Source organism: Rhinolophus sinicus, chromosome 8, assembly GCF_057876585.1.
Source record: "Rhinolophus sinicus isolate RSI-liver-muscle chromosome 8, RSI-T2T, whole genome shotgun sequence".
Classification (NCBI taxonomy): Eukaryota; Metazoa; Chordata; class Mammalia; order Chiroptera; family Rhinolophidae; genus Rhinolophus; species Rhinolophus sinicus.
The window spans coordinates 9,119,748-9,143,884 of NC_142508.1; the positions used below are offsets into that span (position 1 = coordinate 9,119,748).

The 24,137-nt window shown below is 48.8% G+C and overlaps 1 protein-coding gene across 2 annotated transcripts in view; it reads left to right on the plus strand.

The window, feature by feature from the left end:
• The window catches only part of DENND2A (DENN domain containing 2A), an 82,606-nt gene that overhangs the window by 34,067 nt on the left and 24,402 nt on the right, over positions 1–24,137 (plus strand). For both annotated transcript variants that reach the window (XM_074315269.2, XM_074315270.2), the window contains 8 exons: positions 5,537–5,664; positions 7,271–7,392; positions 12,268–12,468; positions 16,108–16,201; positions 16,701–16,751; positions 17,959–18,146; positions 21,997–22,106; positions 23,093–23,162. In XM_074315269.2, coding sequence (XP_074171370.2) covers positions 5,537–5,664; positions 7,271–7,392; positions 12,268–12,468; positions 16,108–16,201; positions 16,701–16,751; positions 17,959–18,146; positions 21,997–22,106; positions 23,093–23,162 — 964 coding nt within the window. The remainder of the gene's footprint in view (positions 1–5,536; positions 5,665–7,270; positions 7,393–12,267; positions 12,469–16,107; positions 16,202–16,700; positions 16,752–17,958; positions 18,147–21,996; positions 22,107–23,092; positions 23,163–24,137) is intronic.

The window sequence follows — 24,137 nt, forward strand, 5'->3', positions numbered from 1 at the left end:
ACTTTGAGAACTTCCTGAGGACGTGAAGCCTCGGTCATTATATGGCTGTGAAATCAGACTGCGCTGTTAGTGACTGCGTACTTTCCATCTTCTGTGGAACTAATAGGGATCCCCATGGCTCTCTGGCTGGGCAGCAGCCCTCAGCTCTCATTAGTTTAATGGCTAAAGTTCACTTCCCAGCCATGCTGGGGTCTGTCCCGGTAGTTATGAATCTATCTTAGTTAACATGACATCCATGAGGTAACTCAAACTACTGTGTCTAAAAACTGAATGTTTAAAATCACAACTAGTTATGTCACCTCGGTGCTATGGAAATGTTCAGCAGGGGTAGTTGTTAGCCTGTCATGGAACCAGGGACAGCCTGGAGGGGAAGTTGGACTGAGACCTGGGGTTCCCAAGGGCGAGTCCGGGAGCTGGGGGCTCAGTCTGAGTGAAAAGCAGGTGAAGGCTCTGGAGCAGGGAGGGCAGCAGCAGACGTCGGCCGGCCGGCTCAAGAAGGCCGTGAGCCTACACGTCTTCGGGAGCCAAGCTCTGCGCGAGCCCTGGGGACCAGGCACGGAGTTGGGCCTGTTACCTAAGAGGAATCGGAAGCGTGTGAAAAGCTTTAAGGACAGAGACATGACCTGCTCTGCAGCATGGAAACGGAAACGGGTACCAGCAGCAGCATGGGTAGTTGAGAGGGTGAGAGGGCGAGCGAGGAGGTATTGGGGTTCCCTGGTGGTGTGACTGCGGTGGGGATGGAGAGAAGTGGGTGGATTCCAGGAGTCCTTTGCAGGTAGCACTCTTGTTGATTGGTTAGAAGTGGGCATTAGGAGAGACGGAGATTTGGACAGGATGTAAGTCATAAATAAATATTCGGATGGATAGTAATGGCCTTTGCTGAGATGGCAGCTCTGGAAGAAGCGCTGGTCCTCATTGGGGAGGGGGTGTGAGACTATGAATTCAATCTTGGATTTGTAATTTTGAGATTCCTATGCGTCATCCAAATGGAGATGCAGGACGACCTCTTAAGTTAGTATTTCACTCACAAAAATATGGAAAAGTCACAAATAACATTCAAAATACTACTTGAAGTCACAGTGTTTGACATTAGTTTTTGAAATTTGGATATTACATAAATTGTAACCCACCTCAGAAAACTCCAGTGGACCCGTGGGATCATTCCAGGATTTCTAAAACAGAAGTACCCAAATTACATGATAACTTGAGCGCTCAGGAAGCAAACTTGGCCTGAGAGGAGGTTGCATCCCTTTACCAGGCTGTGGGCTCCCCGAAGGCGGAAATTTCCTGCCTTTGCATCACCAGCTGTGAGCTCATTGGGACCTTGGAAGGCGCTTATTAAACAGGTGGGCCGGATGTGGAACGAATGTGGGAATGTTTAAATGAGAGAGAAGCCAATTGAGATGTGGTTATTATTAGCCTCTTGAAATTTCCTTTCTCTCGTTCATACGTCAAGTTTTTAAACCTTTTTTTTCCCAAGTTAAATCTTTGTATAGAAAAGACTTCTCTAAGTAATTGGATGATTTGTTTTGTGATATTTTTCCTCTTTGGGGAGCCAAAGCACCTACCTGAGCCCCAGAACCAGAGGATTCACAGTCCTTGGAGGTATTTATGCAGATTAGAAATAGTGCCTGGGACGAACTGTGTAAAGCCATTGCTTGCAAGGATGTTACCAACAGATAATGATGACAAATCAAACTTTATATTTGGAACTCTTTCCTACTGGTCTAGAAACAGAGTCTGTAAAGATTTCTGATTTCGCCTTGATTTTGTATGGACCGTGGCTTCATGTTAATTTAAGAGTTTCTTGGTCTTTCAGGCTTCCTACATAGGAATTAGTTACCTGAAAACCAACATTTTCATACAGAAATGAAGCTGCTATTTAAGAAACCTTACGATGAATTCTTTTGCAAATTAAAGAAGAGTTTTGCAATGTGAATAACCAACTTCTAATCAGGTGATTTTTAGGAAGTTTGTCATTTTAAAAAATTGCACTCTTCTAATGCTGTTTAGACTGGTGGTACCTTTTATGTGTTGGGAATTAAAGGCAACTATGGCTGAACTCTTGTTGTAGCCTCTCGTCCTTGGAAATACGGAGGGATCATAAAAAAAAACTTTCAAACTATGGCTTGAAATCCTAGGGTGTGTGATAGCAGCTATTTGGATACAGGCCAATCCCATCCCAACAAACCCCAGCAGATAACCCGGATTGTGTTACATACGCTCTACGTAAGTGAGCCATCCGCTGGGACTCAGAGATCGTATCGCATGCAAACATCTGTATTGTTAGGGCGTTCATTAAAACATTTGAACTATTCAGATATTATTTCATAAGTACTTTATAATGAATTTTCATTTTAAAATTTGGCCTATGCAGATACTGCTTCATAGTCACCTCAAGTGAGATTTTTAAAAAATAAAAACAGTTACAGAACTCTGTCCGTGGCAAAGCAAGGCATAGCTGCAGCCCCTTTCTGAAATCAAAGAAAAGGCCAAGCTTAGCCAGGGCCATGCTCGAATTCCAGACAGTCAAGGCTTTCCCTGTAAGCAGTGGCCACCTCTCTCTGTCCCTCTGCTGCCAGGAGTGGGGCTTCCTGGCAGAAACTGCCCAGCTCCCAGGGACGCAACCCCCGCCTGTCCCCTCTTTTTTCTGTGAGGGTTTGTAGCTTCTCTTAATAGCATAGTTTACTTACATTATGAGGGAAATAGACGGCTTGCTGGGTAATTTGCAGTAACGTGTAACACGGTTTTGTGTGTTGAGTTAGTTCAAGTCCCTAACAGCAAACTCTGGAAACTCGTCCTGTTTTAATTTGCGGGCTGTGACTGCAGCTTTTCCCCTGCGTTGCCTCATTTACGCACACTGCCCAATGCCTGTGTTGTTCAGAGCACCAGTCTCCAACCGCACTCCCTGGTCCAGCACTTTCTCCCAGTGTGACCTGGAGCAATTTATCTGCCCTCACTATGCCTCTGTTTTCTCATCTCTAAAATGTGTACAATAGTAATAATTCTTCACCAGGTTGTTGTGAAGTCTGAATGGGCTGATCCAAGTAAAGTCTTTAGTTGGTACCCAATCAGTGTTGTTGAATGAATGAGTCTGTGGTCTCATTGAAGAGTTTGCATCTTCCCTACCACATCTAAGAAGCATGGCTGCTGAAGACTCTAGTAACATAATCTCATGAGCTCACCGGGGGAACCCCAGGAGCTGGGCCCACTCCAGGCCAGTTACTTAACTCTGCTCTGGCCACAGACCACCACCCCTCTGGCTCTGATCAGATGCCTGGTTCCTGCCAGCCTGGGCTAATGGCAACCTGGACTAGGAATTGTTCAAGGTGGGTTCACAGAACCTCCCATTCCCATCCTAGAAAAACAGCCTAGACCTGCTTCCCGCCCCGTGACCCCATCTACTAGAACTCTGAAGCTAGATCCGTCCTCTCCTGGCTGGACACCTCAAGGGGAGGGCGAAGGGCCTCGCGGATTGGTAGCCTCTCATTTTGGGCTTGAGCTTCTGTTGTTAAGTCAGAACCATGGTGCATAGATGACAGTTTCAGCCTCGACGCCTGAGTCAAGACCATAGACAAACCATAGACACCTAGCCTGGAAGCTTCCAGCTTGGCCCTTCTTGGTGCTCCTGCCCTAAGTTCAAGTACATAAAGGAGAGAGGGCGGGGTGCAGGTAAGGGGTGATGAATTCAGATGTGGAGATATTAACCTGTAAAGCCTGAAGAGGAAAAGCCTTCGGAAACTCCCCTAGCCCAGAAAGAGGAAGAAGCAGCGGCTGCCACTGATGCCACAGGAAGTGGTGTCTGAGAGCGGGAGTGGAGTTGGGGCAGCCTTGTACCAGCTTGTTCTGTCTGTGTTGGGGCTGGCTGTGTCTGTCTGACTGCCTCCCTAGAATGTAAGCTCTTCGAGGCAGGAATCCTATTTTAGTCACTCTCTATTTATGGAACCCTAAGCACAGTGCTTCCCACATAGCAAGTGCTCGGTGGAAAACCTTTGCTGCACAAGTGTAATAATTAAAGTGCCACGGCAGTCATAGTAATAGCTAACATTTGTTGAGTGAGGGTCAGGTGCTAAGGACTTTATACGTATTCTCTTTTCTGCTCTTTGGACAATCCTATGAGATAATTACCATTTTACAAATCCGGACACTGAGTTTCAGCCCAGTGCAGTGGTCCCTCCAAGGTGAAAAGGCTTGTGAATGAAGGATCCTGGATGTGTATCCAGCTGCGTTTAAATCCTGGAGCCATCAGTGGGGCACTTTCCCCAGAGGCCAGAGAGAGATTGGAGGTGTGGGTGAAGGAGCAGAGGCACTAGACCCTTCTACGGACTCAGCTGCAGTTTACTGTCTCGCATGTCGGGAACGCTGTGCTAGACACGTGTGAACAAACCATGAAGGAAGTGCCATGACTCCTGAGCCATGAAGAGCTGTGCCCCCACGCAAGGAGGAGGGAAGGGCCAGGACTAAGTCAAGGCCAGATGGGGGGGTGCCCTAGTCAGTACGGGGGTCCTGCGTGTTCATGTAATTCCATTCAAGGGGGGACCAAGTGTGTCGAGCAGAAATTCCTGACACATCTGCTGGGAAGTAGAAGGTGAGCCTCCAGTGCCTGAGTGGGCCGGGCTGTTCTGCTCCAGCTGGGGATGGGAAATTCTGGTCACTGTGGGGAAGGATAAGGAGAGAGAGAGGGAAACGGGGCAGGTGGAGTGAACCTGAGCGGTGGCTGATGTTTCCTGTGTTTCACAGATGACCCATCTCAGGGCCTCCAAATGCTCAGTAAAGTCACACACATCATAGAAACCCAAGGCTGTGTGTGTGTGTGGATGTGTGTGACAGAGAGGTGGAGCTGGGCTGGATTTCACATGATGATCAACAGCATCAGAACAGGGACCACGCGTGTGGTGTAGGGTGGAGTGGGGGTGGGGAAAGCCATAAATGAGCCAGGCCACAGACAGACCCGGCCACGTTTGCACAGATCTGTGAGGCGCGAGGTGGGGTGTCTCATGGCCTCTGGGTTTCATTCTGCGGATAACTTGGATGAGAGAAAGGAGGAGGTATCCAGGCCTCTCGTCTGCTCTGAACTGGCCCCGCTTCTCCTTTCTGATTATTAGCGTGTGCTCTGCAAACCCTGTAGGACAGCTGGAAGTCCAGAAGGGTACAAGTGAAGAAAGCCATGAGCCACCCCTCAGTCCTGAGATCGCAGCTGTATATTTCACTTCTTGCCCTTTTTTTATTTCCATGCGTATGTTTGCTTGAAAAACAAAAGTATATATGTGTGTATATATATATATATATATATATATATATATATGCACACTTTGCTAGCTTTACTTGGCATAATAACGTTAACATTCTTTCAAGTAAAAGCAACAGCTCATATCTGAGGATTTTGACACCGTCTTACAAAAACCAGAGTTGATTTCAGTAATAGAAATTTTTGCAGGAAAGAAAAAAACATTTTTGGTGTATGTTCTCTGAACCAGCCTAATTTGATTGAAGTTCTTGCTTTTTTTTTTTTTTCCTCCCACCTGGTGCAACCCAGAAAGTCCTATGAGTTTGAAGACTTGCTGCAGTCTTCCTGTGAGAACAGCAGGGTGGACTGGTACGCGCAGACGAAGCTGGGGCTGGCACGGACTCTATCGGAGGAGAACGTCTATGAAGACATCCTAGGTAAGAGGCCCGCGTGTCTGTGCGGACGTGAGTCTGCCTGTGAGAAGGCGGGGAGGGGGCATGGGGCTGGCTGCTTGTGCTCCCCCCACCCCCCTACACACACACACAAACACTCGGAGACATATGTACTCACCTCAGTGAGAAGAGCGACCCATGGCGGAAATGTGAGAAAAAGTGGGGCTGCAGGGGAGAGAAAGGGCTGGTGATAAACAGCCAAGGAGATAGTGAGGTGCTGCGGGAAGCACTTGAGACCCAGTGTCCGTGATTGAGTCTTGGCTCTGCTGCTTATTAGCTGTATGACATTAAGCTGGTGGCATAACATCTCTGAACCCCTCAGTTCTCTCGTCTGTGTGCTAAGGATGATGGTCTCTGCCCCACCGGACAGGGCTGTTTGAGGACTAGAGGAGATGGGATGTAAAGTACCTGGCTTATAACCGATGCTCAGTAAACTGTAGCGATTATGGAATGAAGGAAAACTAAAGACTGCCTTACCCCTGAAGCTGCAGGAGGGTGGCAGTTCACAGGGCACCCACATTCAGACTAAAGTGAATGTCTCCAACTGAAAAAGTAACTTTAGCCTAGCTCTGAAGGGTTCTCTCAGATTCGAAAGTGGAGCTCAGATTCAGTTTGTTGGCCTTTAAATTCTGTGAGTTACATAGTGTTCAGGGAGGATCACAGCTTCAGTGAGGTGTGAGCTCAGCCCAGCATTTGATGGTGGGGGTGGGGCTGGGGGTGGGTGGAGAAACGAGCTGCTAAGGGGGAGAAACCCGTATGTGTCCCCATGCCAGGGGCGGGTAGAGCAGGTGCACACATACATACGTACATTGTATTCGTCACTTCTAGAAGAAACTCCGTGGTCGGTGGAAGCACGAGCATGGAGGGAGGGCATGTACTTAGCTGAGCTATTGGAACTGCACCATAAACTATTGGAATTTCTGTGTCCACGCTGCTGGAGATGGGTTCCTGCCAAATCGGTAGGCTTCCCAGATCCGAAGCGGGGATGCGATCTGGACTTCTCTTAGCAGTGCGTCCCTGGCAGGGAAGCTGTCAGTTACGGGGAACAGAAAACCCAGCTGAAACAACAAAGGGAGTTTTTTGGCTCATGTGACCAGACCTGGCTTTGTCTTCCTGTTCCTCATATCTCAGCTTAGCTCCATGCTCAGCGGGTCGTCCATGATCCCCAGGATGGCTGCCCTCAGCGCCCTGGAGGGAGAGTCTATGACTCGCAAGTCCCAGCAAAGTTCCCGAGGTTCCCTCTGACTAGACCAGGTTAGGCCCCTCGCTCACTTTCAGAGCCCATGCATGCCGTGCGTGATTGGCTTAGACGCCAGATCATGAGCCCTTCCTGGAACTGGTCACTGAGGCAGTGACCGGGAAACTCCGATTGCCTAAAACCCTGAAGCCAGAGTGGAGTTAATCTCTTCCGTCTAAGAACGGGATAGGTGGGGAGTCACCCCAGTGAAAGTCAGGGTGTATTACAAAGAGTGAGGGTGACTGGATAACAATGCATCAGATATCCCCACTGGAGAGGCCAGGATGTTACGTTGATCCAATGAGAAAAACTTCTCAACATTCCCAGTTCCTGACCCATTACTTTTGACCACAGACCCGCCAATGAAGGAAAACCCTTATGAGGACGTTGAATTACATGGTCGCTGCCTGGGGAAGAAGTGCGTCTTGAACTTTCCTGGTTCTCCCACCTCTTCTATCCCTGACACGCCCACCAAGGTATGAGCCCCCAAAGGAGGGTTGGGGGGTGAGGGCTCCCCAACACTGTGACCTTGAGCAGCCTGGAGCTCTGGGTTATGCTGGAACACCAGGCCACCTGCACCCCAGGCTGCCACAGTTGTTCATTAGCTGCCTGCCTACCCTTCCTGCCTCTAGTTCTGGAACCCTCTGTTCAACAAAGCTTCCTAAAGTATCACTTTAGCTTCTGGGTCAGAAACCTGCCCACTGAATAAATAAGATAGTGTGTAGCCGTACTACACGGCCATGAAGAAGAATGTCCTGCCACAAAACAAACTGAAACAGAACTGAAAGGCGTGGTGCAGAAACAGTGTTTCTAGAGCGTGCCACCATGTGTGGGGGGTTTTAATGAGAGCATATACCTATGTGTAAGCTCATATATGTCTGTGCTTTAAGGATACCTAAGAATGAGTAAGTGAATACCTCTGTGCCATCGTCTCAGTGCCTGGAGGTCAGGATAGAAGACTGGCTTTTTTTTACGGAATATCCTTTTGAACCTTTCGGAATTATGTACACATAGGTGATATAACTATATTCACGTGCATGATAATTTCAGCCTATTGTGTATGGGACCGAATTCATATCCCTTAGCAGAGCATTACATTTCCTTCATAGTGGGTCCCTGGGCACCCAGTACTGCCTAATTTCCCACAGACCCTACATACCAAAAGCTCCCCTCCAGCGAGAGCCTGCTGACTGCCCCTCTGATGTTATAGACCCAGGCTCGGCAAATGTTTTCTCTAAAGAGCCAGAGAGTAAGTATACCATCTCCATTGTAACTGCTCAGCGCTGCCATAGACAACATGCAAACAAATGAGTGTAGCTGTGTTTCAATGAAACTGTATTTTAAATTTTATATAATTTTTACCTGTCATAAAATATACTATTTTTTTAGCCATTTAAAAATGAAGCTATTGTTGGGGTGGCCAGTTAGCTCAGTTGGTTAGAGCGTGGTGCTAATAACACCAAGGTTGCCAGTTCGATCCCCACATGGGCCACTGTGAGCTGCGTCCTCCTTAGAAAAACAAAAATGAAGCTATTCTTAGCTCATGGCCTGTACAGAAATAGGTGGTGGGCCAGATGTAGCCCAGAGGCCGTAATCTGCCCACCCGTGTGGGTACATTTCTACCTCTGCCCTTGGCTCTTTCCTGGACCTCTCTCCCCATCCTTTAGGCTCTCTGCAATCATGCTTCCCTCTGGAAGCTTCCAGGCCGTCCCAGGCCCTGGGGACTTCTCTGCTTGCCTGTAACACTCAGTGGGCTAAAGCATTCGTTTCACACCACATTGTATATACTGCCTTGTGACATCGCTTACTTTGATGATTTGAATTCTTATTTAAGTCATATAATAGATCTTAAAAACATCTCCCCAGCCAGATTGCAATTCCTCAAGGTCAGAAAATATATATATTCTGTTTCTTTGTGTCTGCCATAAATAGTTGTTATACAGTGTTCAGGTGTTGAAGGCATTCAGTTAAGGAAGACCAAAACCAGCTGCAAGTGTCAGTTTAAAGCTCATTCAAAGGAACCTAAGAAGCCATCGTCCTCTCTGGGCTCCGCTGGAGGTCAGCATGGCTGGCAGGCGGGCGGGTGGGGTCTGCACGTGAGGCCTTGGGGCATCGTGGTCACTAGTCTTCCTGGAGAAAGCTGAGGGAGAACCTGCCATGAAGGGGGATCTCACAGACCCAAAGCAATTGCTCCAAAATGCGCCCAAACCAATTAGCTGTTCTTTCCTACCCCTGTGGACAGGAGTGTCATCGTGACTAATCCATGACAGCTGAACATTAACAGTTTCTACTTGCCTTTGAAATGGGTTGTTTGTGTTTGCGTTGCAATATGGATGTCTTCAACATGTAGGAAGTCTTCATTCCCCACAGTGGGTAAGGCTGGCTTAGAGGAAGGAAAGGCTGTCACCCCCAGTCTGTCCCCTTGGCGTCCTACCCAGCTCTACCCCGTTCTCCACTTCGTGTGGGGAGTGAACTACATCGCCTCTTAGGAACCATGAAAAACGTCCCTCCCAGAGCAGCTGCCTCCCTAACACCAGGGCACAAAGGCTTAGTTAACCCTTTCTTCCCCTTCCTGCTGGGCTAGAAGAAACCTAGGTCCTCTGTCCCCAAACTAGTTAAACAAGAGAACCCGGAGTCCAGAGGTGGCTGTCCCACAGAAAGATAACCCTGTTGTCCAGGCACGTGACTCAGCCATGATGCCGCAGGCTGTGTGGGGGCTCATTCCTCTGCTCTCCCTTGTCTGCTGTCTGCTTTGTGCCCCCATTCTGGGGGGCAGTTGCAGACTTCCCCACTTCCTCCATGTAGCTCCTCAAATACTCACAGAGCATCTGCCACATCTGGGCTACATCTGGGACCTTCGAACTTGCAGAAGCAATCCCTCTGTAGTGACCTCCTGTACCAGCCATAGAGAGGCCGTAAGACTCCTTTGGGGATTTTCACTTAATTAGATTGTGCCTAGTCCCAGTAGAGAGGGGAGGGTCAGGGGGACAGACCTGCCTCAGAAAGGAGCAGAGGTGCAGCTGGGGGCAGACACTAACACTTGCAAACACACAGTGCAAGGTCCTGCTCGCCTGTATTTTCTTTTTTCCTATAATAGAGTGTGTGTGTGTGTGTGTGTGTGTGTGTGTGTGTGTCTTGTGTTTGTTGGGTGTGTGTGTGTAACAGGTCTTCTAAAAAATTACATGTAATCCCAACACCCAGAGATAACCACTGTTAACACTTTTATTTCCTTCCAGGCTGTCTTGCACTCTGTGTGTGCATGTGAGTGTGTGTGTGTGTGTTCGCTCATTAAAAAATATTTGGGATTATATGGATTATATTGTATAAACAGCTTTGCTGCTCTTTTATACATATTTATCTTAGTATTTCCCATGTTATTAATTTCTTTTTAAAAACAATTTTTATTGCCTGAATAGTATTCCATCATTTTAATGTAATGTTATTACATTCCATTAGTGTAAAGTCCCAATTGTTGTCATGTGCATGTATGTCTTCCTGTGTTTCTGTGTATGTATACTTAAGGGAGTGTCTGTGCATGCATGTAAATACGTGTACCTGTGGGCCTCTATGAACAAATGTGTTTATTTGTGTGAAAGGCATCTGAGTACTTCTGGGGGTGGCCTCTGTAAAAGAGAATCAGAATGAGGTCGCAATAGCGGTAAGGAGGAGATGGGATATTTTATATCAAGGACCTGCTATTGGTGTCTCCTGAGGCACTAAGACAGGGACAGTAGAGAACAGGAAGGAGTTAAACCATTAGGCACGTTCACAGACAAGCAGGGTGACTGAACCCGGGCTTGAGTCCAGGTCAACTCCCCTGTGGAGGCACACAGCTTCCCTGCAGCCCCCTCCTCTCCACCAAGATGCCCCCTGGCCAGAGACCATGACACTTGGTCTCTTGAAATAACTCAAGAGGTTTCAAAAGAGGGTCCCTGTCTGCTATTCCCTTTTGGACTCTGCAGATCTTCTGTTGAGTCCGTTGTGAATCCAAAGCCTGTGGGATTAGGGAGAACTTTGTGCCTCTGTGATGGAGCGAGGGCCTCTGTGAGGCCGCTCCATAGAGACACAGGGATTGGGCGTGTCATCATTAGGACATTTGGTGGGAGGCCCTCCGATCAGATCAAAAGCTGGAATCTTCTCTGGACCACCTCTGACACAATCGTCCTTAGGGACCTCTAGTGAATGACCTTTTATACTGTAGTTCAAGTTTGGCAAACTACTGCTGGTCGTCTGGTTTTGTAAATAAAGTTTTATTGGAACACAGCCATGCTGACTCATTTACATATTGTCTGTGGCTGCAGAGTTGAGTGGTTGTGATGAGACAGTATGGCCCACATAGCCTAAAATGGTTACTGTCTCGCCTTTAAGGAAAAGCTTGCTGGCCCGACTAAGTCCAAAATGTACGCCTGTCTTCCAAAGGCCTTCCCAGGCAGCTTGATGTCTTCACTGGTGCCTCGTCTCTTCCACGGAGAAGTCAATGTCTTCACTGTTGTCAATGTCTTCACTGTTGTATCAGCTCTTCCGTCACTTTAAGCCATGGACACGCTCTTCAGCCTGATTTGCTGCTTCTCGCCTCTGTGCCTCTTCCCAGGTGGTGCTATGTACTTGCTACTGCTCTCTTCACAGCCCACTAAGCCCTCTTTTTACCAGTTAAGTTGCTACGGACATTCCACCCCCTCATGAACTCTCCCTGGACATTTGGTGGCTTATGTTGGGTGCTCAGGGACACACCGGGACCCCTTTCTCCAGGAGTGTGACCACTGGGTAACGCAGCCCACACGCAACCTCCACCGGCTCCCTCAACACCCTTTAGAAAGTTGTGTTTTGATTCCTTTCTGTCTCCTTTCCTCTTAGATCTTTTCATAAGTCAGATCTTTGAGCAAACGCTATCACCATCTAAACCGCTAAGGAAAATAGATACGTGCTTTTTTTGCCAACAATTTGATAAGTGATTCCAGGGCAGTGAAAGAATTGGGGCCATTTCCTTGGATTTCACTGCAGATTGAATTTGGTCTTTAAGAAGGCAGGGTCAAAGTTAGGCTTAGGTCTTATAATTCCCAGTACATTGTGTCTTGGATTGTCAGAAGGCCTCACCTGTAAAGGTAAGGGATTGAGCCAGGTGAGTTCCCACTTGTCTAAAAGGAGAGACTGAGTTAAGTCTGCATCCTTTACCTGCTAATTTTCTACCATTGGATGACAAGTGTTTATTGATCGCTTGTTAGCATAGACAAATTCAGTGTTCCCTGGTACCCAGCTTCCTTCCTCTATCTCAAGAGTTCTCCATCACCACTTATCTCCCAGTGTGTCCCTTCTGTATTTATTTATCCTACTTTTCTGCTTTCCCCTCACAGCCATCCTTATCCAAACCTGCTTTTTTCCGGCAAAATTCAGAGAGGAGGAACTTCAAACTGCTGGACACTAGGAAGCTGAGTCGTGATGGAGCTGGGTCCCCTTCCAAACTCAGCCCCCCCTCCACCCCCAGCAGCCCTGACGACACTTTCTTTAACATTGGAGAGCTGCAGAATGGCCGGAAGAAGAGAAAGATACCCAAGGTAAGGCTCGCAATAAGCTTCATGTGCAGGTATGCAGCCTGCCCCGCTTTCCTGCCAAGGAAGGCTGCAGACCAACCTGGGCAGGGGGCAGTCCCTGGGACCTCTTCTCCCTGCTCCATCACAGGCCAGGTGGACACGGTGAAGCCAGCAGGCTCCGATGTCTGGGCCTTCGCCGTAATGATTCTTGTGGTCCTGTAGCCTTCCTCTGAACCAGCCTGCTCCCAGCCCTGGCTCCTCTTCTGGCCTGAGGCAGCGTTCCCAAGGCCCAGCCTCAAAAGCCGCCTCCTGCTCCTTCGTGGCCCGAGAAAGCAGAGCTCCCTCCGCCAGGCTCTGAGGCAGCACTTGTCAGAACTACTTCTTTGCTGGCTCTTTTCAGTCCAAAGGGTACAACACACCCAATGCTGTGGATTTACACCCTAATGCTTCTGCTGTTGATTCAGTTTCCTTTGGTTCAGTGCTGTTCACTCTTCATTGGCCATTTTGGTCCCAACTTTCCACAGGAACTTTCAGAACAGGGATTCTTAATTTTTGAGTCTGTGGATGGGCCTGCGGGGGGTCACAGAACCCATACAATTGTGTAAAACTGTGTGTGGGTGAGTTTTGAGGGATGGGGGACGGGACTGGGGACTGTCGATGGGTTTCGTCAGCTTTCTCAAAGTGAGCCAGTGACCTGAAAGGAAGTCAAGGGCCATCTTCCCAAGCTGGCCCCTGCTGGCACAGTTTGGTTAACTACTGTTTTGAACCATAATTTCACCCCTACAACCTCTGCCCCCAAACGTTCTTATTCTAAGGACGTTCGGTCACCGTGCATTCTGAAGGGTAAGGGTGCTTAGGATCAGGTGGTGGAGGGAGCATCTAAATGCAGCCTGGTGGTAGGGGTTTCAGTGCAACAGGGGGACACATCTTGCTTTGCTTTGTCGATGGACGGCAGAGAGAGGGCCGGGGCAGAAGCCATGCCTCGCCTCCCTTCATGCTCTCCGGGTTCTGCCTTATGCGGCCCAGGGCGCAGCGTGGATTGCGTATTGACCGTGTGAGGTTTGCTGAATGACCTCGCCCTGACACATGGAACCCACTCTCTGTCAGCAGCGAAAGAGTCGCTCCCATGTCTCCCTGGGTTAAAGTACAAGTATGTGAACACATGGTTAGTAGTTTTTCTCTCTGGGGAAATTATTTTTAAATGAAAAGGAACAAAGATTTATTGACTGAAGAATTTGTGCCTTCCACTTATTCCATAACGTGATTTAAAGTGAGATAAACCTTCTCTGTCCCATGATTTATACCACTCACGTAGCGCTCACGAATTGTCTTACATGGTAGTAATGCCTCTTGGCCCCAGTTAGCTTGTAAACTCCGACAGCAGTTGCTCGTCCCATATATCTTTTTCTCCCTCACAGCTCCTGGCAAAATCCCTTGTACGTTGTAGATGCTTTGTATTCAGTCAACAAATTCACAATCCACAAGTGTTTATTGAGTGCCCACTGTGTGCCAGGCACTGTTCCATCTCATAAAAGTACCATTACAGCATAAACCAAATGACAGAGATCGCTGCCCGCCTGCCTGGAGCTTGCATTCTTGTGTCCGTTGTATTCTGAGTCGATGAAATGATGTTAACTACATCATAACGCTCTTCTTTCTAGTTATTTTTGGATGTTTTGGGGGAGATTTTGAGTGGGTTTAAAATTTTTCTTCTCTCCAAAAAAAAAAACACAATTTGACCTAGCAACTCATTTGTTTATTTGTATTTTTAAGATTGTGGTAAAATACACATATTATAAAACTTACCATTTTAACCAGTTTTAAGTGTATAGTTCAGTGGCATTAAGTACATTCACAGTTGCACCATCCATCTGCAGAACGTCTCATCTGCCCAAACTGAAACTCTGACCCGTTAAACCCTAACTCCCCACGCCCCCCTCCACACAGCTCTGGCAACCACCTTCTACTTTCTGTCGAATTTGCCCACTCCGGGTACCGCACATAAGTACAACCATATAATATCTGTCCTTCGTGACTGTCTTATCTCACTTAGCACAATGTCCTCAAGAGTCACTAATGGAGAGTGTGTCAGAATTCCCTTCCTTTTTTAAGGCTGAATAATATTCCATTGTATGTACGCGTATGTACCACGTTTTGTGTATCCCGTCTTCCATCGACAGGTCTTGTGAATAATACTAGCAACTCATTTAATGGTGTCTTCGTTGTGGGAAATGGGTTAGTGTTAGTATTCCGATGGTTAGAGCATGCACGCGAAGAAGAGAAGGCCAGTTCAGGGGGGTGAGCTCTCCAGGAGGTGGCTGGTTCATAAGAGCAAACATGAGGAACTGCTGCAGAGTAGGCATTTGTGGTGAAGGCAGAGACGTCATTCTGTCAGATTCGTGATTCGGGACAAAGAGCGAGGGCAGGGCGGGGCCTGGACCTCCCCTCAGGAGCTGAGGGTATGACAGGGCAGTGTCAGTAGCACTCTGCAGAACTAGAGGGGTGGAGCCTGGGCCTGCCCCAAGGTGACCTTGAGAGTAAGCCACCCTGCTCCGGGGACAGGCCAGTGCTCTGACTGGTGGAAAGAGCTGGGGAGCTGTTTCAGGGAGTGGAGGGCAGAGATGGGGACTGGCCTCAGCTGGCCCACTGCACCTACCTGGCCGCCCACCCTCTCCTGTTCTTCATGCATAAAAGAATGTAAAACTTTCAAGTCAGCTTACAAACAGCCCCTTGAAAACCACTGGGGGGCATGCTTCCACTCTGCGTGGGTAGACTTCCCCTTCTCCCGACCTGGAAGAACCCAGAAGCCTTCCACTCCCGAAAGTCACCGGTGATGCTATACAGCCTGGTGGGAAGTGACCCAGGGTTTCGATCATGAGAAGCTTCTGCAAATCAGCCTGGCAAGCGTGCTGCCAAGTAGTGATGCTACTTGAGCGCTCGGCTTCTGAGCAGGAGGAGAGGGCATGAAAGGCCCAGCAAGTCAGGAGGGAGAGGTCCTCTGCAGGAAGGGAAGCGTGCTGGGCACATGGCACTCGCTACTCTGCACAAGTGAGGACTGAAGGTCCGCTGTAGCCCCTGCTCCCTCCCCACTCGGGCTGCTCAGACGTGCTCTGGAATGGAGCCCACGGAAGGCGCCCGGCCTGGGAGCTTTTTTATTGCTGTCTCTTCCTTTTCTTGTTTCGTTTTGGGGGCAAAATGCTTTTCCCCCAAACCACAGTGACACTGCAGTATTGGAAGGGGAGCAGCCCTAACGCCATTAGCCAATGAATGGTCTCGCTCTGTCTCAGCCGGTGGGTTAGCATATTGAGACAACACTGCTCACGCATCAGTGAGGCTGGCAGCTTCCTTTAGTGTTCTTCACAGCCGTGTTCCTGCCTGGCAGAAAAGAATGATTGAAAGACGCCCGTGTGGGCAGCTGGTTAGCTCAGTGGGTTAGAGAGTGGTGCTGATAACCTCCAGGTTACCGGTTCGATCCCCGCATGGGCCACTGTGAGCGGCGCCCTCCTTAAAAAAAAGACGCCAGTGGGCCAGTGGGAGATGTTTCCTTCCTTCCCCTTCCCCTGGCCCTCCAGCCCCCTGGAACAGAATGAGCAGTAAAGGAATCCCAGCTGTACGTGGGGAGGAGGCTGCTAACACTGGCATTTCTTCCCTGGTGTCTGGCAGCTGGTGTTGCGAATCAATGCCATTTATGAGGCCCGGAGAGGAAAGAAACGGGTGAAGAGACTGTCCCAGTCAACGGAGAGCAACTCAGGAAAAGGTAGGACCCTGCCCCCATCCCCTGACCCGAGCATCTAAACACACATTCTGCTTAGAAGGGGCTTCCTGTTGGGGTTGGCTCACCAAGCAGAAGTTGGTGCCTGGTAAATGTCTCCCACTGTTCCCGGGACAGTCAGAGAGCCAGGAGCTCAGCCTGGTGGCCTGTCCTCTGGTCCTCTCTCCCTGGGCCTGCATCCAGTGAGGCGGGGCATCATGCTCTGACCTCACCCTGGGAGCGATCTCCTTTGCTCAGCGTGTGTAAAAGGCACCCGTGTCTTCTGCTGTATGATCTGGTACACACACCACCTGCGCGAAAGCCAGATAAGTTTGGAAATACATTTCATTGGACAAAGACATAGTTCATCCATCACATGTAAACAGACAAAAAGAAAAGCACCCATCTGAACTGGAAACCTTGGATTTGTGCGGCCCCATATGAAGTTTCCCGCATCAGGAAAGCTCACATTTACAACTTTCTTTCTTCGTTTTTTTTGGTCTAGTAACGGATGAAAACAGTGAGTCTGACAGTGACACCGAGGAGAAGCTGAAAGGTGAGCAGCTCAGTGGCTGGGCAGGGTGCATGCGGGCGACGGGCGGCCGCAGGGATGGCCCTCACTGCTTAGTGCGAGGGAAGGAACAGGGCGCCTGCGTGCTGGTCGGCAGGTCATGACTGAGGGGACGGTCATGCTCAGGGGTAGGTCAGCCCCGAGCACGGTCAGCACGGGCTGTTCCACTCCAGAGCCTCAGGTGGCTACAGCTGCGTGACCCCTGCTCCCAGGCCTTCCGTTGTGTCACAGGTGTTTCGCACACCTGTGTAAGGGTCAGCACTGCTGGCCTGGGACTCCAGACACGGTGGGCTCTTGTCATGTGAAGTCTTTGAAATAATTGTTCCCTGTGGATCTAAATTCGGAGATCTAGGTCAGGCATCCATGAGTTTTCCCTGCTCAGCCCCCAGGGGGAAACCAAAGAAAGCTGTAGTCAGGGCTGCTGGGTGAGACGACAGACCTGTCCGCGCAGTGGCCCTGCCCCTAACACGCAGCTGCCCCCGGGCCCAGCTCTGGAAGAAGGCAGGTCCGTTTCCATAGCACAGAACCGTGGCAGGAGAGAAGGTGGATGGGAGCGCTTGAGTCCGATCGGTCTGCACCAGCTGGGTGGCGTGGATGTTTACAAAGCTCCCAGCTCCAGAAGCTCTATGGTTGGAGTTCTGGCACGTCCCACAAACTGAAAGATGAAGGAAATGAGTGAGGGGAGAACCCAGTGTCCCCACCCCATCTGACAGAGGAACCCGAGGATTACTCGCGGCGCTGCCCCAAGTCCTGACAGCAAATCCACGCGCGGCAGAAGCCACACATCCCAGGGCCCGGCACCCTGGTTAGCCTGGCAGCCATTGAATGCTGCTCCTCCCAGAATTTTGGCAAGGACCTCACATAAAGAGTTTGTACTAATTTGTTAAATGTGGGAACACTTTTTTTAGGATTAGAAAAAGGACTTTGAGCTGGGAGTTACATAACCTGTCACAGCTCTGTGTAATTCCACATTGGAAAATGAGTCATTTTCAGGCTTCCTCTCTCCTTCCCTCCCTCTCTCCCTTCCTCACTCCCCCCTCCTTCCCTACCTCCCTCCCCCCTCCTTCCCTCCCTCTCTCTCTTCCTCCTTCCCTCCCTCCCTCCTGCCCTCCCTCCTCCTCTTCCTCCTTCCCTTCCTCCCTCCCTCCCTCTCTTCCTCCCTTCCTTCTTTCCTCCTTCCTTCCCTCTCCAGCTCACAGCCAGCGCCTGGTCAGTGTGAAGTCGCGCCTGAAGCAGGCCCCAAGATACCCTTCGCTGGCCCGGGAGCTCATCGAGTTCCAGGAGAGGCAGCTCTTCGAGTACTTTGTGGTGGTGTCATTGCACAGGAAGCAGGCCGGGGCCCCCTATGTGCCAGAGCTCACCCAGCAGTTCCCTCTGAAGGTACGGGGTGGACACAGCCTCGGTGGCCTGCCAGGGGACGGCAGCATGCTTGCCAACACCTTGTTGGGACTCGTGGGTTCAGGGATGTGTGGGAGTCTGAGGAACACTTAGTGTCTAGAATCTCAAAATTGGGTCCTAATTAGGGTATATCAAATGAAGAAACTGCTGTCGGAGAATTTGGAAGGTCCCAGGAGGCGGTGAGAGTCAAGGACTCAGTATGGACAAAAATACTTGGTCACTTCTTATGGTTGCTATGCCGGCCATACCATCCTCTTCGTCTTCCCTGTCTTATCCGGCCACCTCTCTTCCCAACCTATCCTGGAAGCCTGTTTCCCATCCAGCCACACAACTGTCCCAGCGAGTGTCATGTTTGTGTCCGTGCTCAGCCTCTGCATGTGCGCTGTGCAATTCTGTATGTGCGTCCGCACACGGTCCTGTTCTCTTCTTTTTTTCTTTTTTTTAATTAAATTTATTGGGGTGACAATTGTTAGTAAAATTACATAGATTTCAGGTGTACAATTCTGTATTACATCATCTATAAATCCCATTGTGTGTTCATCACCCAGAGTCAGTTCTCCTTCCATCACCATATATTCGATCCCCTTTACCCTCATCTCCCACCCCCCACCCCCCACCCCACTTACCCTCTGGCAACCACCAAACCATTGTCTGTGTCTATGAGTTCTCTTCTAACTGGTTCGCGGCTCTGTGCGTTTACCGTGTGTGAAGGGCTTTACCGTGTGTGAAGTCACGGCGCCCACAATGCAGTGGCACTGAATGAAGCCCGACATGGCCTGGCCAATAATGTATACAGGATCCTTAGGCTTTGGCAGCAGTAGTAAAGAGTTTCCTCCACATTCTCACTCAATTCAACCAGAATTGACGGAGACCCTTACAATTCGAGCTGTTTTCCGATTGGCCCCAGGAGTTGCAGAGATGAGCAAAGTGCATCTCCTGTGCTCAGGAGTTTGCACTCTGACAGGAAGGCACAAGGGGAGCGTTCGGAGACTCCCGAGGGAGCCTGGGACACTCAAACCCAAGCTGAGCGTGTTCAGAGAGAGAGGAGAGGGCGGGAGCGCCTGTCCTGGGCCCCTCGGGGCCTCCCTTTGCCGTCACCACCCAAGCAGAATCCTAGCAGGCCACGGCCAGGTCCCAGCTGTCCCTCCCCTCCTCTCCTGGGCCATCGCCCTTCGGTCCTACCCCCGTGTCAGCACAGCAGTCAGCCCTGTCTTTGGACTCTGCACAACTGAAGTAAACCAGAGGCGCCAGCCCTCCAAACCGGCACGTCGCCACCTTTGTCTAGCTGACCTCTAGGGGTGATCCCCTGAAAACCCCAGATTTGGGGGGCTGCCCCCTGGATAGGAGGCTGCTGGCTATGCTACACTGAGTCAAAATGTCGTTTTTAACATTACATAATGCCCATCTTTAGGGTACAGCCCCTAAGCTGGTTACCCACCTTCCTCCTGCTGGAAATGTACCTTGCTGCCAGTGTTTGTGTAGATATGTTTTTAATGTTACGGTGATCGTTCCATACATACATTTTGCCTGCCACGCTAATTTATACCTCCTGCCTTCACACGTGCCCTCTGTCAGAAGGACCTGTTCCACCATCTTTCTCCTTCTCTTTCCTCTTTTTCCATGAGTTTTATGGCCCACGCCTATAGCCGCCTTCACCGAGGTTTGCGCTCGTGTTGGCATTAGAGAGCATGCCTGTTGTGTTGCCTACAACGTGGTTATCTCCAGGGCAGGCCATGGAGGCTGGGATGGCTTCCCGCCGCCTGTGATACTGCTTGTATTTGTGAGAGAGAAATACAGCTGTGTGCCGCTCCCTGTCATGGGCCTGTGTGACGTGTAATTCACATGTTGACGACAGACTGCACACACATACTTGCTCTCTGGGGGTGGCTACATCCAAATGGTGACGGGGCCGTGTTGAAAACTCCTAGGACTCGTTTCCCCACGGGCCTGCTCTTCCGTTCTCTAATGCTGTTTCCACCATGGGGAAATGTCATGGCGCCTCCCTTTTGTAGTCTTTATAGTTTTGGGGTCCTTCACTCTGTGGCGATTCATGACCCCCACCAACAAATGCCTGCTGGCATTTGCTTATCTACAAGATTATCCAAGAGTACTCAGAAATTATTGCTTTGGCAGCAGTCTGACCTAGTGAATTATTAACTCAAAGACTGTTCCAGGACCAGTTGGGCTCTTCCGGGTCATGGATGGAAGAGAGACCCATTCTGTAGAAAAGAAATAGTGATTGTTTATTCCGAAAATGGAAAACTAAAGGACAATTCATGACTGGCTTTAAGTCTATAAATTGGAGACTGTCTCATTCATTGGTAGTTGTTTCCACTGTTAATATTTGCGGCAGCTTTAATTAAATTCCATCTAGCCTAAGGCGAATCATGCTAGAGGTGGGTTTTAAAGTTGAAAACCATCAGCCCTATACGCTGTTCCTTTGACTGCTCTCCTCAGAGACCTCCTCTCTGACATTTGGTAGCCTTGGGAAGGCTCGCGGGTCCCCTGTGAAGCCGTCCACAGTTCTGCTGGCCTGCAGACTTCAGAAACTGTCTGCAAGGCTGGTTTAAAGTGGAAGTTGGTGGCATGCTCTGAGAAACCGAATAAGCAACTGATGGGAATATTACAGAAAGAACTCAAGTTATACATAATAATTTCCTAACTTCTGAAATTCAGATTCCACTCACATAAAATAGCAGATATGTCAACTCACTAAAGGTAACTCGAGCATAGTTTATTTTTTAACTGCTTATAAAGGAAATGTAACAAGTATAAACTTACCAACAACAGCAAAAACACAAAGTGTCAACGATCCTTCCCAACAGTTTAAAAGTACCAATTGATAAGCAAACTCTGCTAATTATAAATCATTCTTTTTTGTTTCCCAAATTTATACCCAGAGTGCCTTTTATAAATTGTGGCAATAAAATAGGTAACATAAAACCCACCCTCCCAGCATCTCTACGTGAACATACAGCGCAATATTGTCGACACATGCCCGCTGCTGTGCAACAGGCCCCCAGAGTGGGGCGCTCTTTAAAAGCACAGCTTGCTGCTCATGCACAAAATTAGCCAACTCACGACTGTAAATATAATCCCTAAGCCAGACCTTATTCATTCATTCTGTTTTCAAATAAGAAGATGTTTACCCAGTCTGTGATGTGTCAGGTAAATCAAAGAGAGGGAGAAAGACGGACAGACTAGAGATTAAGATCATTTTTATTCCCAGCTAGGTTCCATACTCGTGTGTGATCGTGAATAAGTAACACATCAGGGCTTTTTCCTTATCTCTAAAATAAGAATGTCAGGCTGGGGGATGTCTAGTTTCCTTCTAGTTCTGACATTCAAGGACTCTCTGAAATGAGTTGAATGTCACGGTCTTATACAACATAACTGGATGCATTCACGAAGAAATGTTGTACAACATCTTAGCCTGGATGGGGAGGGGTGGCTTTGCTTGGGCCCAGAAGTTGGAAGACTCAATTTGAGGCTCGGCCTTACACAGTCATGAGTCTCCTAGTTAGAAGGGATTGCTATGACTGGTTTTTTCTTATGGATTAAAATAGTTATGTTCCAGAATGTTAGGCATTGGGAACATTCCTCTAAAGCACACTGTTCTTTTTGTCTGACTTCCCCATAAGACCTTAGTTGGAACTGCCCTGGGGAAAACGGGCCACAGCAGGCTGAGCTCCAAACCCTTCCCAAGAGAGGAGGTTAAGTTGGCGGTCGTGACTGTGGGCAGGTGGGACAGGTGGTGCTCCCCGCAATCTGCCTCCCTCTCCTATGCTGACAACCTTTGTTCTCCCACCTTCTCTCGCCCTGCTCCCTGCAGTTGGAAAGGTCTTTCAAGTTCATGAGAGAGGCTGAGGACCAGCTGAAGGCTATCCCCCAATTCTGTTTCCCTGATGCCAAGGACTGGACCCCCGTCCAGCAGTTTACCAGGTATGTGCTGGCATCTGCCCACACCCCCTGCAAAGACTAGGGCGAGACCTAGAGATGGGCTCAAAGATGGCACACCCCTAAGTCAGCCCTCTGAAATGGTCATCATGGGCTTGGGCCTGGAGATGGCCCCCACCAATGTTTTCAAAAGGTCCCCGAAGATAAGAATCACCCCACTAAGAATGCAGATTTCCAGGCCTCCCGCTCAGTCTGGGGAGATGTTTGTCTCATACGCCTCCGTGAAGGGCGGTAAGGTCATTCTTAGTCTAGGAAAAGTTAGGGAAACATTGCCCATCACCCGTCCTTGTCCAGAGCTCCTGAAGTATTTCTTTAGTAGCCCGTCCAGCTGTGACTCGCCTGGATACGTTTACATTTCTGCTTTAGCCCATGTGGTTAGATACCAGTATTTTTATTATCAGATCATTCCGCAGTTGACCAAACTCAGTAGGCTGTGTATCCTAAGTGTTTGAGGGATGCTTGTGTCCTTGAAGTTGGCCCAGCAGTCTCTAGGGACAGTCCAGGCCTCAGGTAGCTCTCAACAGATAGTGTCCTGGGAAAGCCACACCTGGCCTCAGTTCCGAGAAGGGCACAGAACTGCCCCCCTCGTCAACTGTTCCCTCTCTGAGTCGCATCCCTAGATCAGCAGATGCCACCTCACCCTCAAACTCATTGAAGGCAGTCTCCAATAGATGCCCAATAAATGACTGCTGTGCTTTGTGCAACGGGATGGGCTCAGGTGATAGAATTCTGTGAGAGCTCAGGGTGAAACAGAAATGCTTCGTTTCCTCTCAGGACGCAGTGATACTTGAGATGTCCCTGTCCCTGACTCACTCTGAACCTCCAGGTGACCAGAGTCCCAGCACAGAGATGAACAAGCAGGACAGGGCACAACCCTTTGCGACAGCCTCCTTCAGAAGGTCCTGGTCACTCAACATGATATGTCCTTGTTGTGTCTTGCTTTGTAACGCACTTTTGTTTCCCCCACATAGTGAGACGTTCTCATTTGTCTTAACTGGAGAAGATGGGAGCAGAAGGTTCGGTTATTGCCGAAGACTGCTGGTTAGTACACTTGCTTCTCAGTCATCAAAAGCTCTGCGCAGAGCCAGCGCTGGCTTCCTGTGGTTCCCCGTACACCATGAGAGAAGGGACAGGAAGTGTGGCGGGTTAACTGGGTCGCTAAAAACATGGAGGAAGGTCTGGGTCTCCCGTGCATCGAGGGGAACAGTGCCTCCACATCCTTTGGAAAGAAAATACTTTCTCCAGTGTCTTCCCCACCAACTAAAAGGCCTATCTCTTCTTAAACCAAATGTTATTTCTAATAAAACATGCCAAACAGACCTTGATAGCTTAGCGAGAACATTCATAATGGTTGCTAAGGGCAGGAGAAGGATGGATTTATTATTGTTCTTGGCGCAAATAATTCAAGAGTGTCTCCTTCCGAACAATCCCCTTTAAAAGTCAGAAACTTATTCCAGTGAAATAACCATGCTAAAACATTGTAAAACTTATCTTTTGAAGACCGTTCTTTTGAAAATCTTCAATAGTGAAGCATCATTTTCCACTGAGAATGGTTTTAGTCTTAGACATAGGCTAATACAATTTAGAATCAAGAGTAAGGTATGGCACATAGTAGATGTTCAATAAATATTTGTTGAATTAGTGAACAAAAAGTATGAATAATAATTGAAAAAATTTAAGTGGGATCATACCTGTTATTGATAAAATTAATGTAAAGTATTGAGATTGATTTTCTTTTTGGTTTGAAAATTAGCCTAAAAGTCAGTTTCCAAAAAGGATTTTCAGAAATGATCTCTCCTTTGGAATTATCATTATAATAAACATATAGTCCCAAAGTAGCTCCTTAAAAGGAAGTAGAGTGATTTGGGTAAACATGTTAAGCCTCCTTACTTGATGGTTCCATAGGCCATATTGAGCACCTACTGTGTGCACAACACCGTTAATTGGTTCTTTCAAGGGGATAAAAAAATATATACTACATGATCACAGGTGATTCCCACCTATAAAACAGGGTAT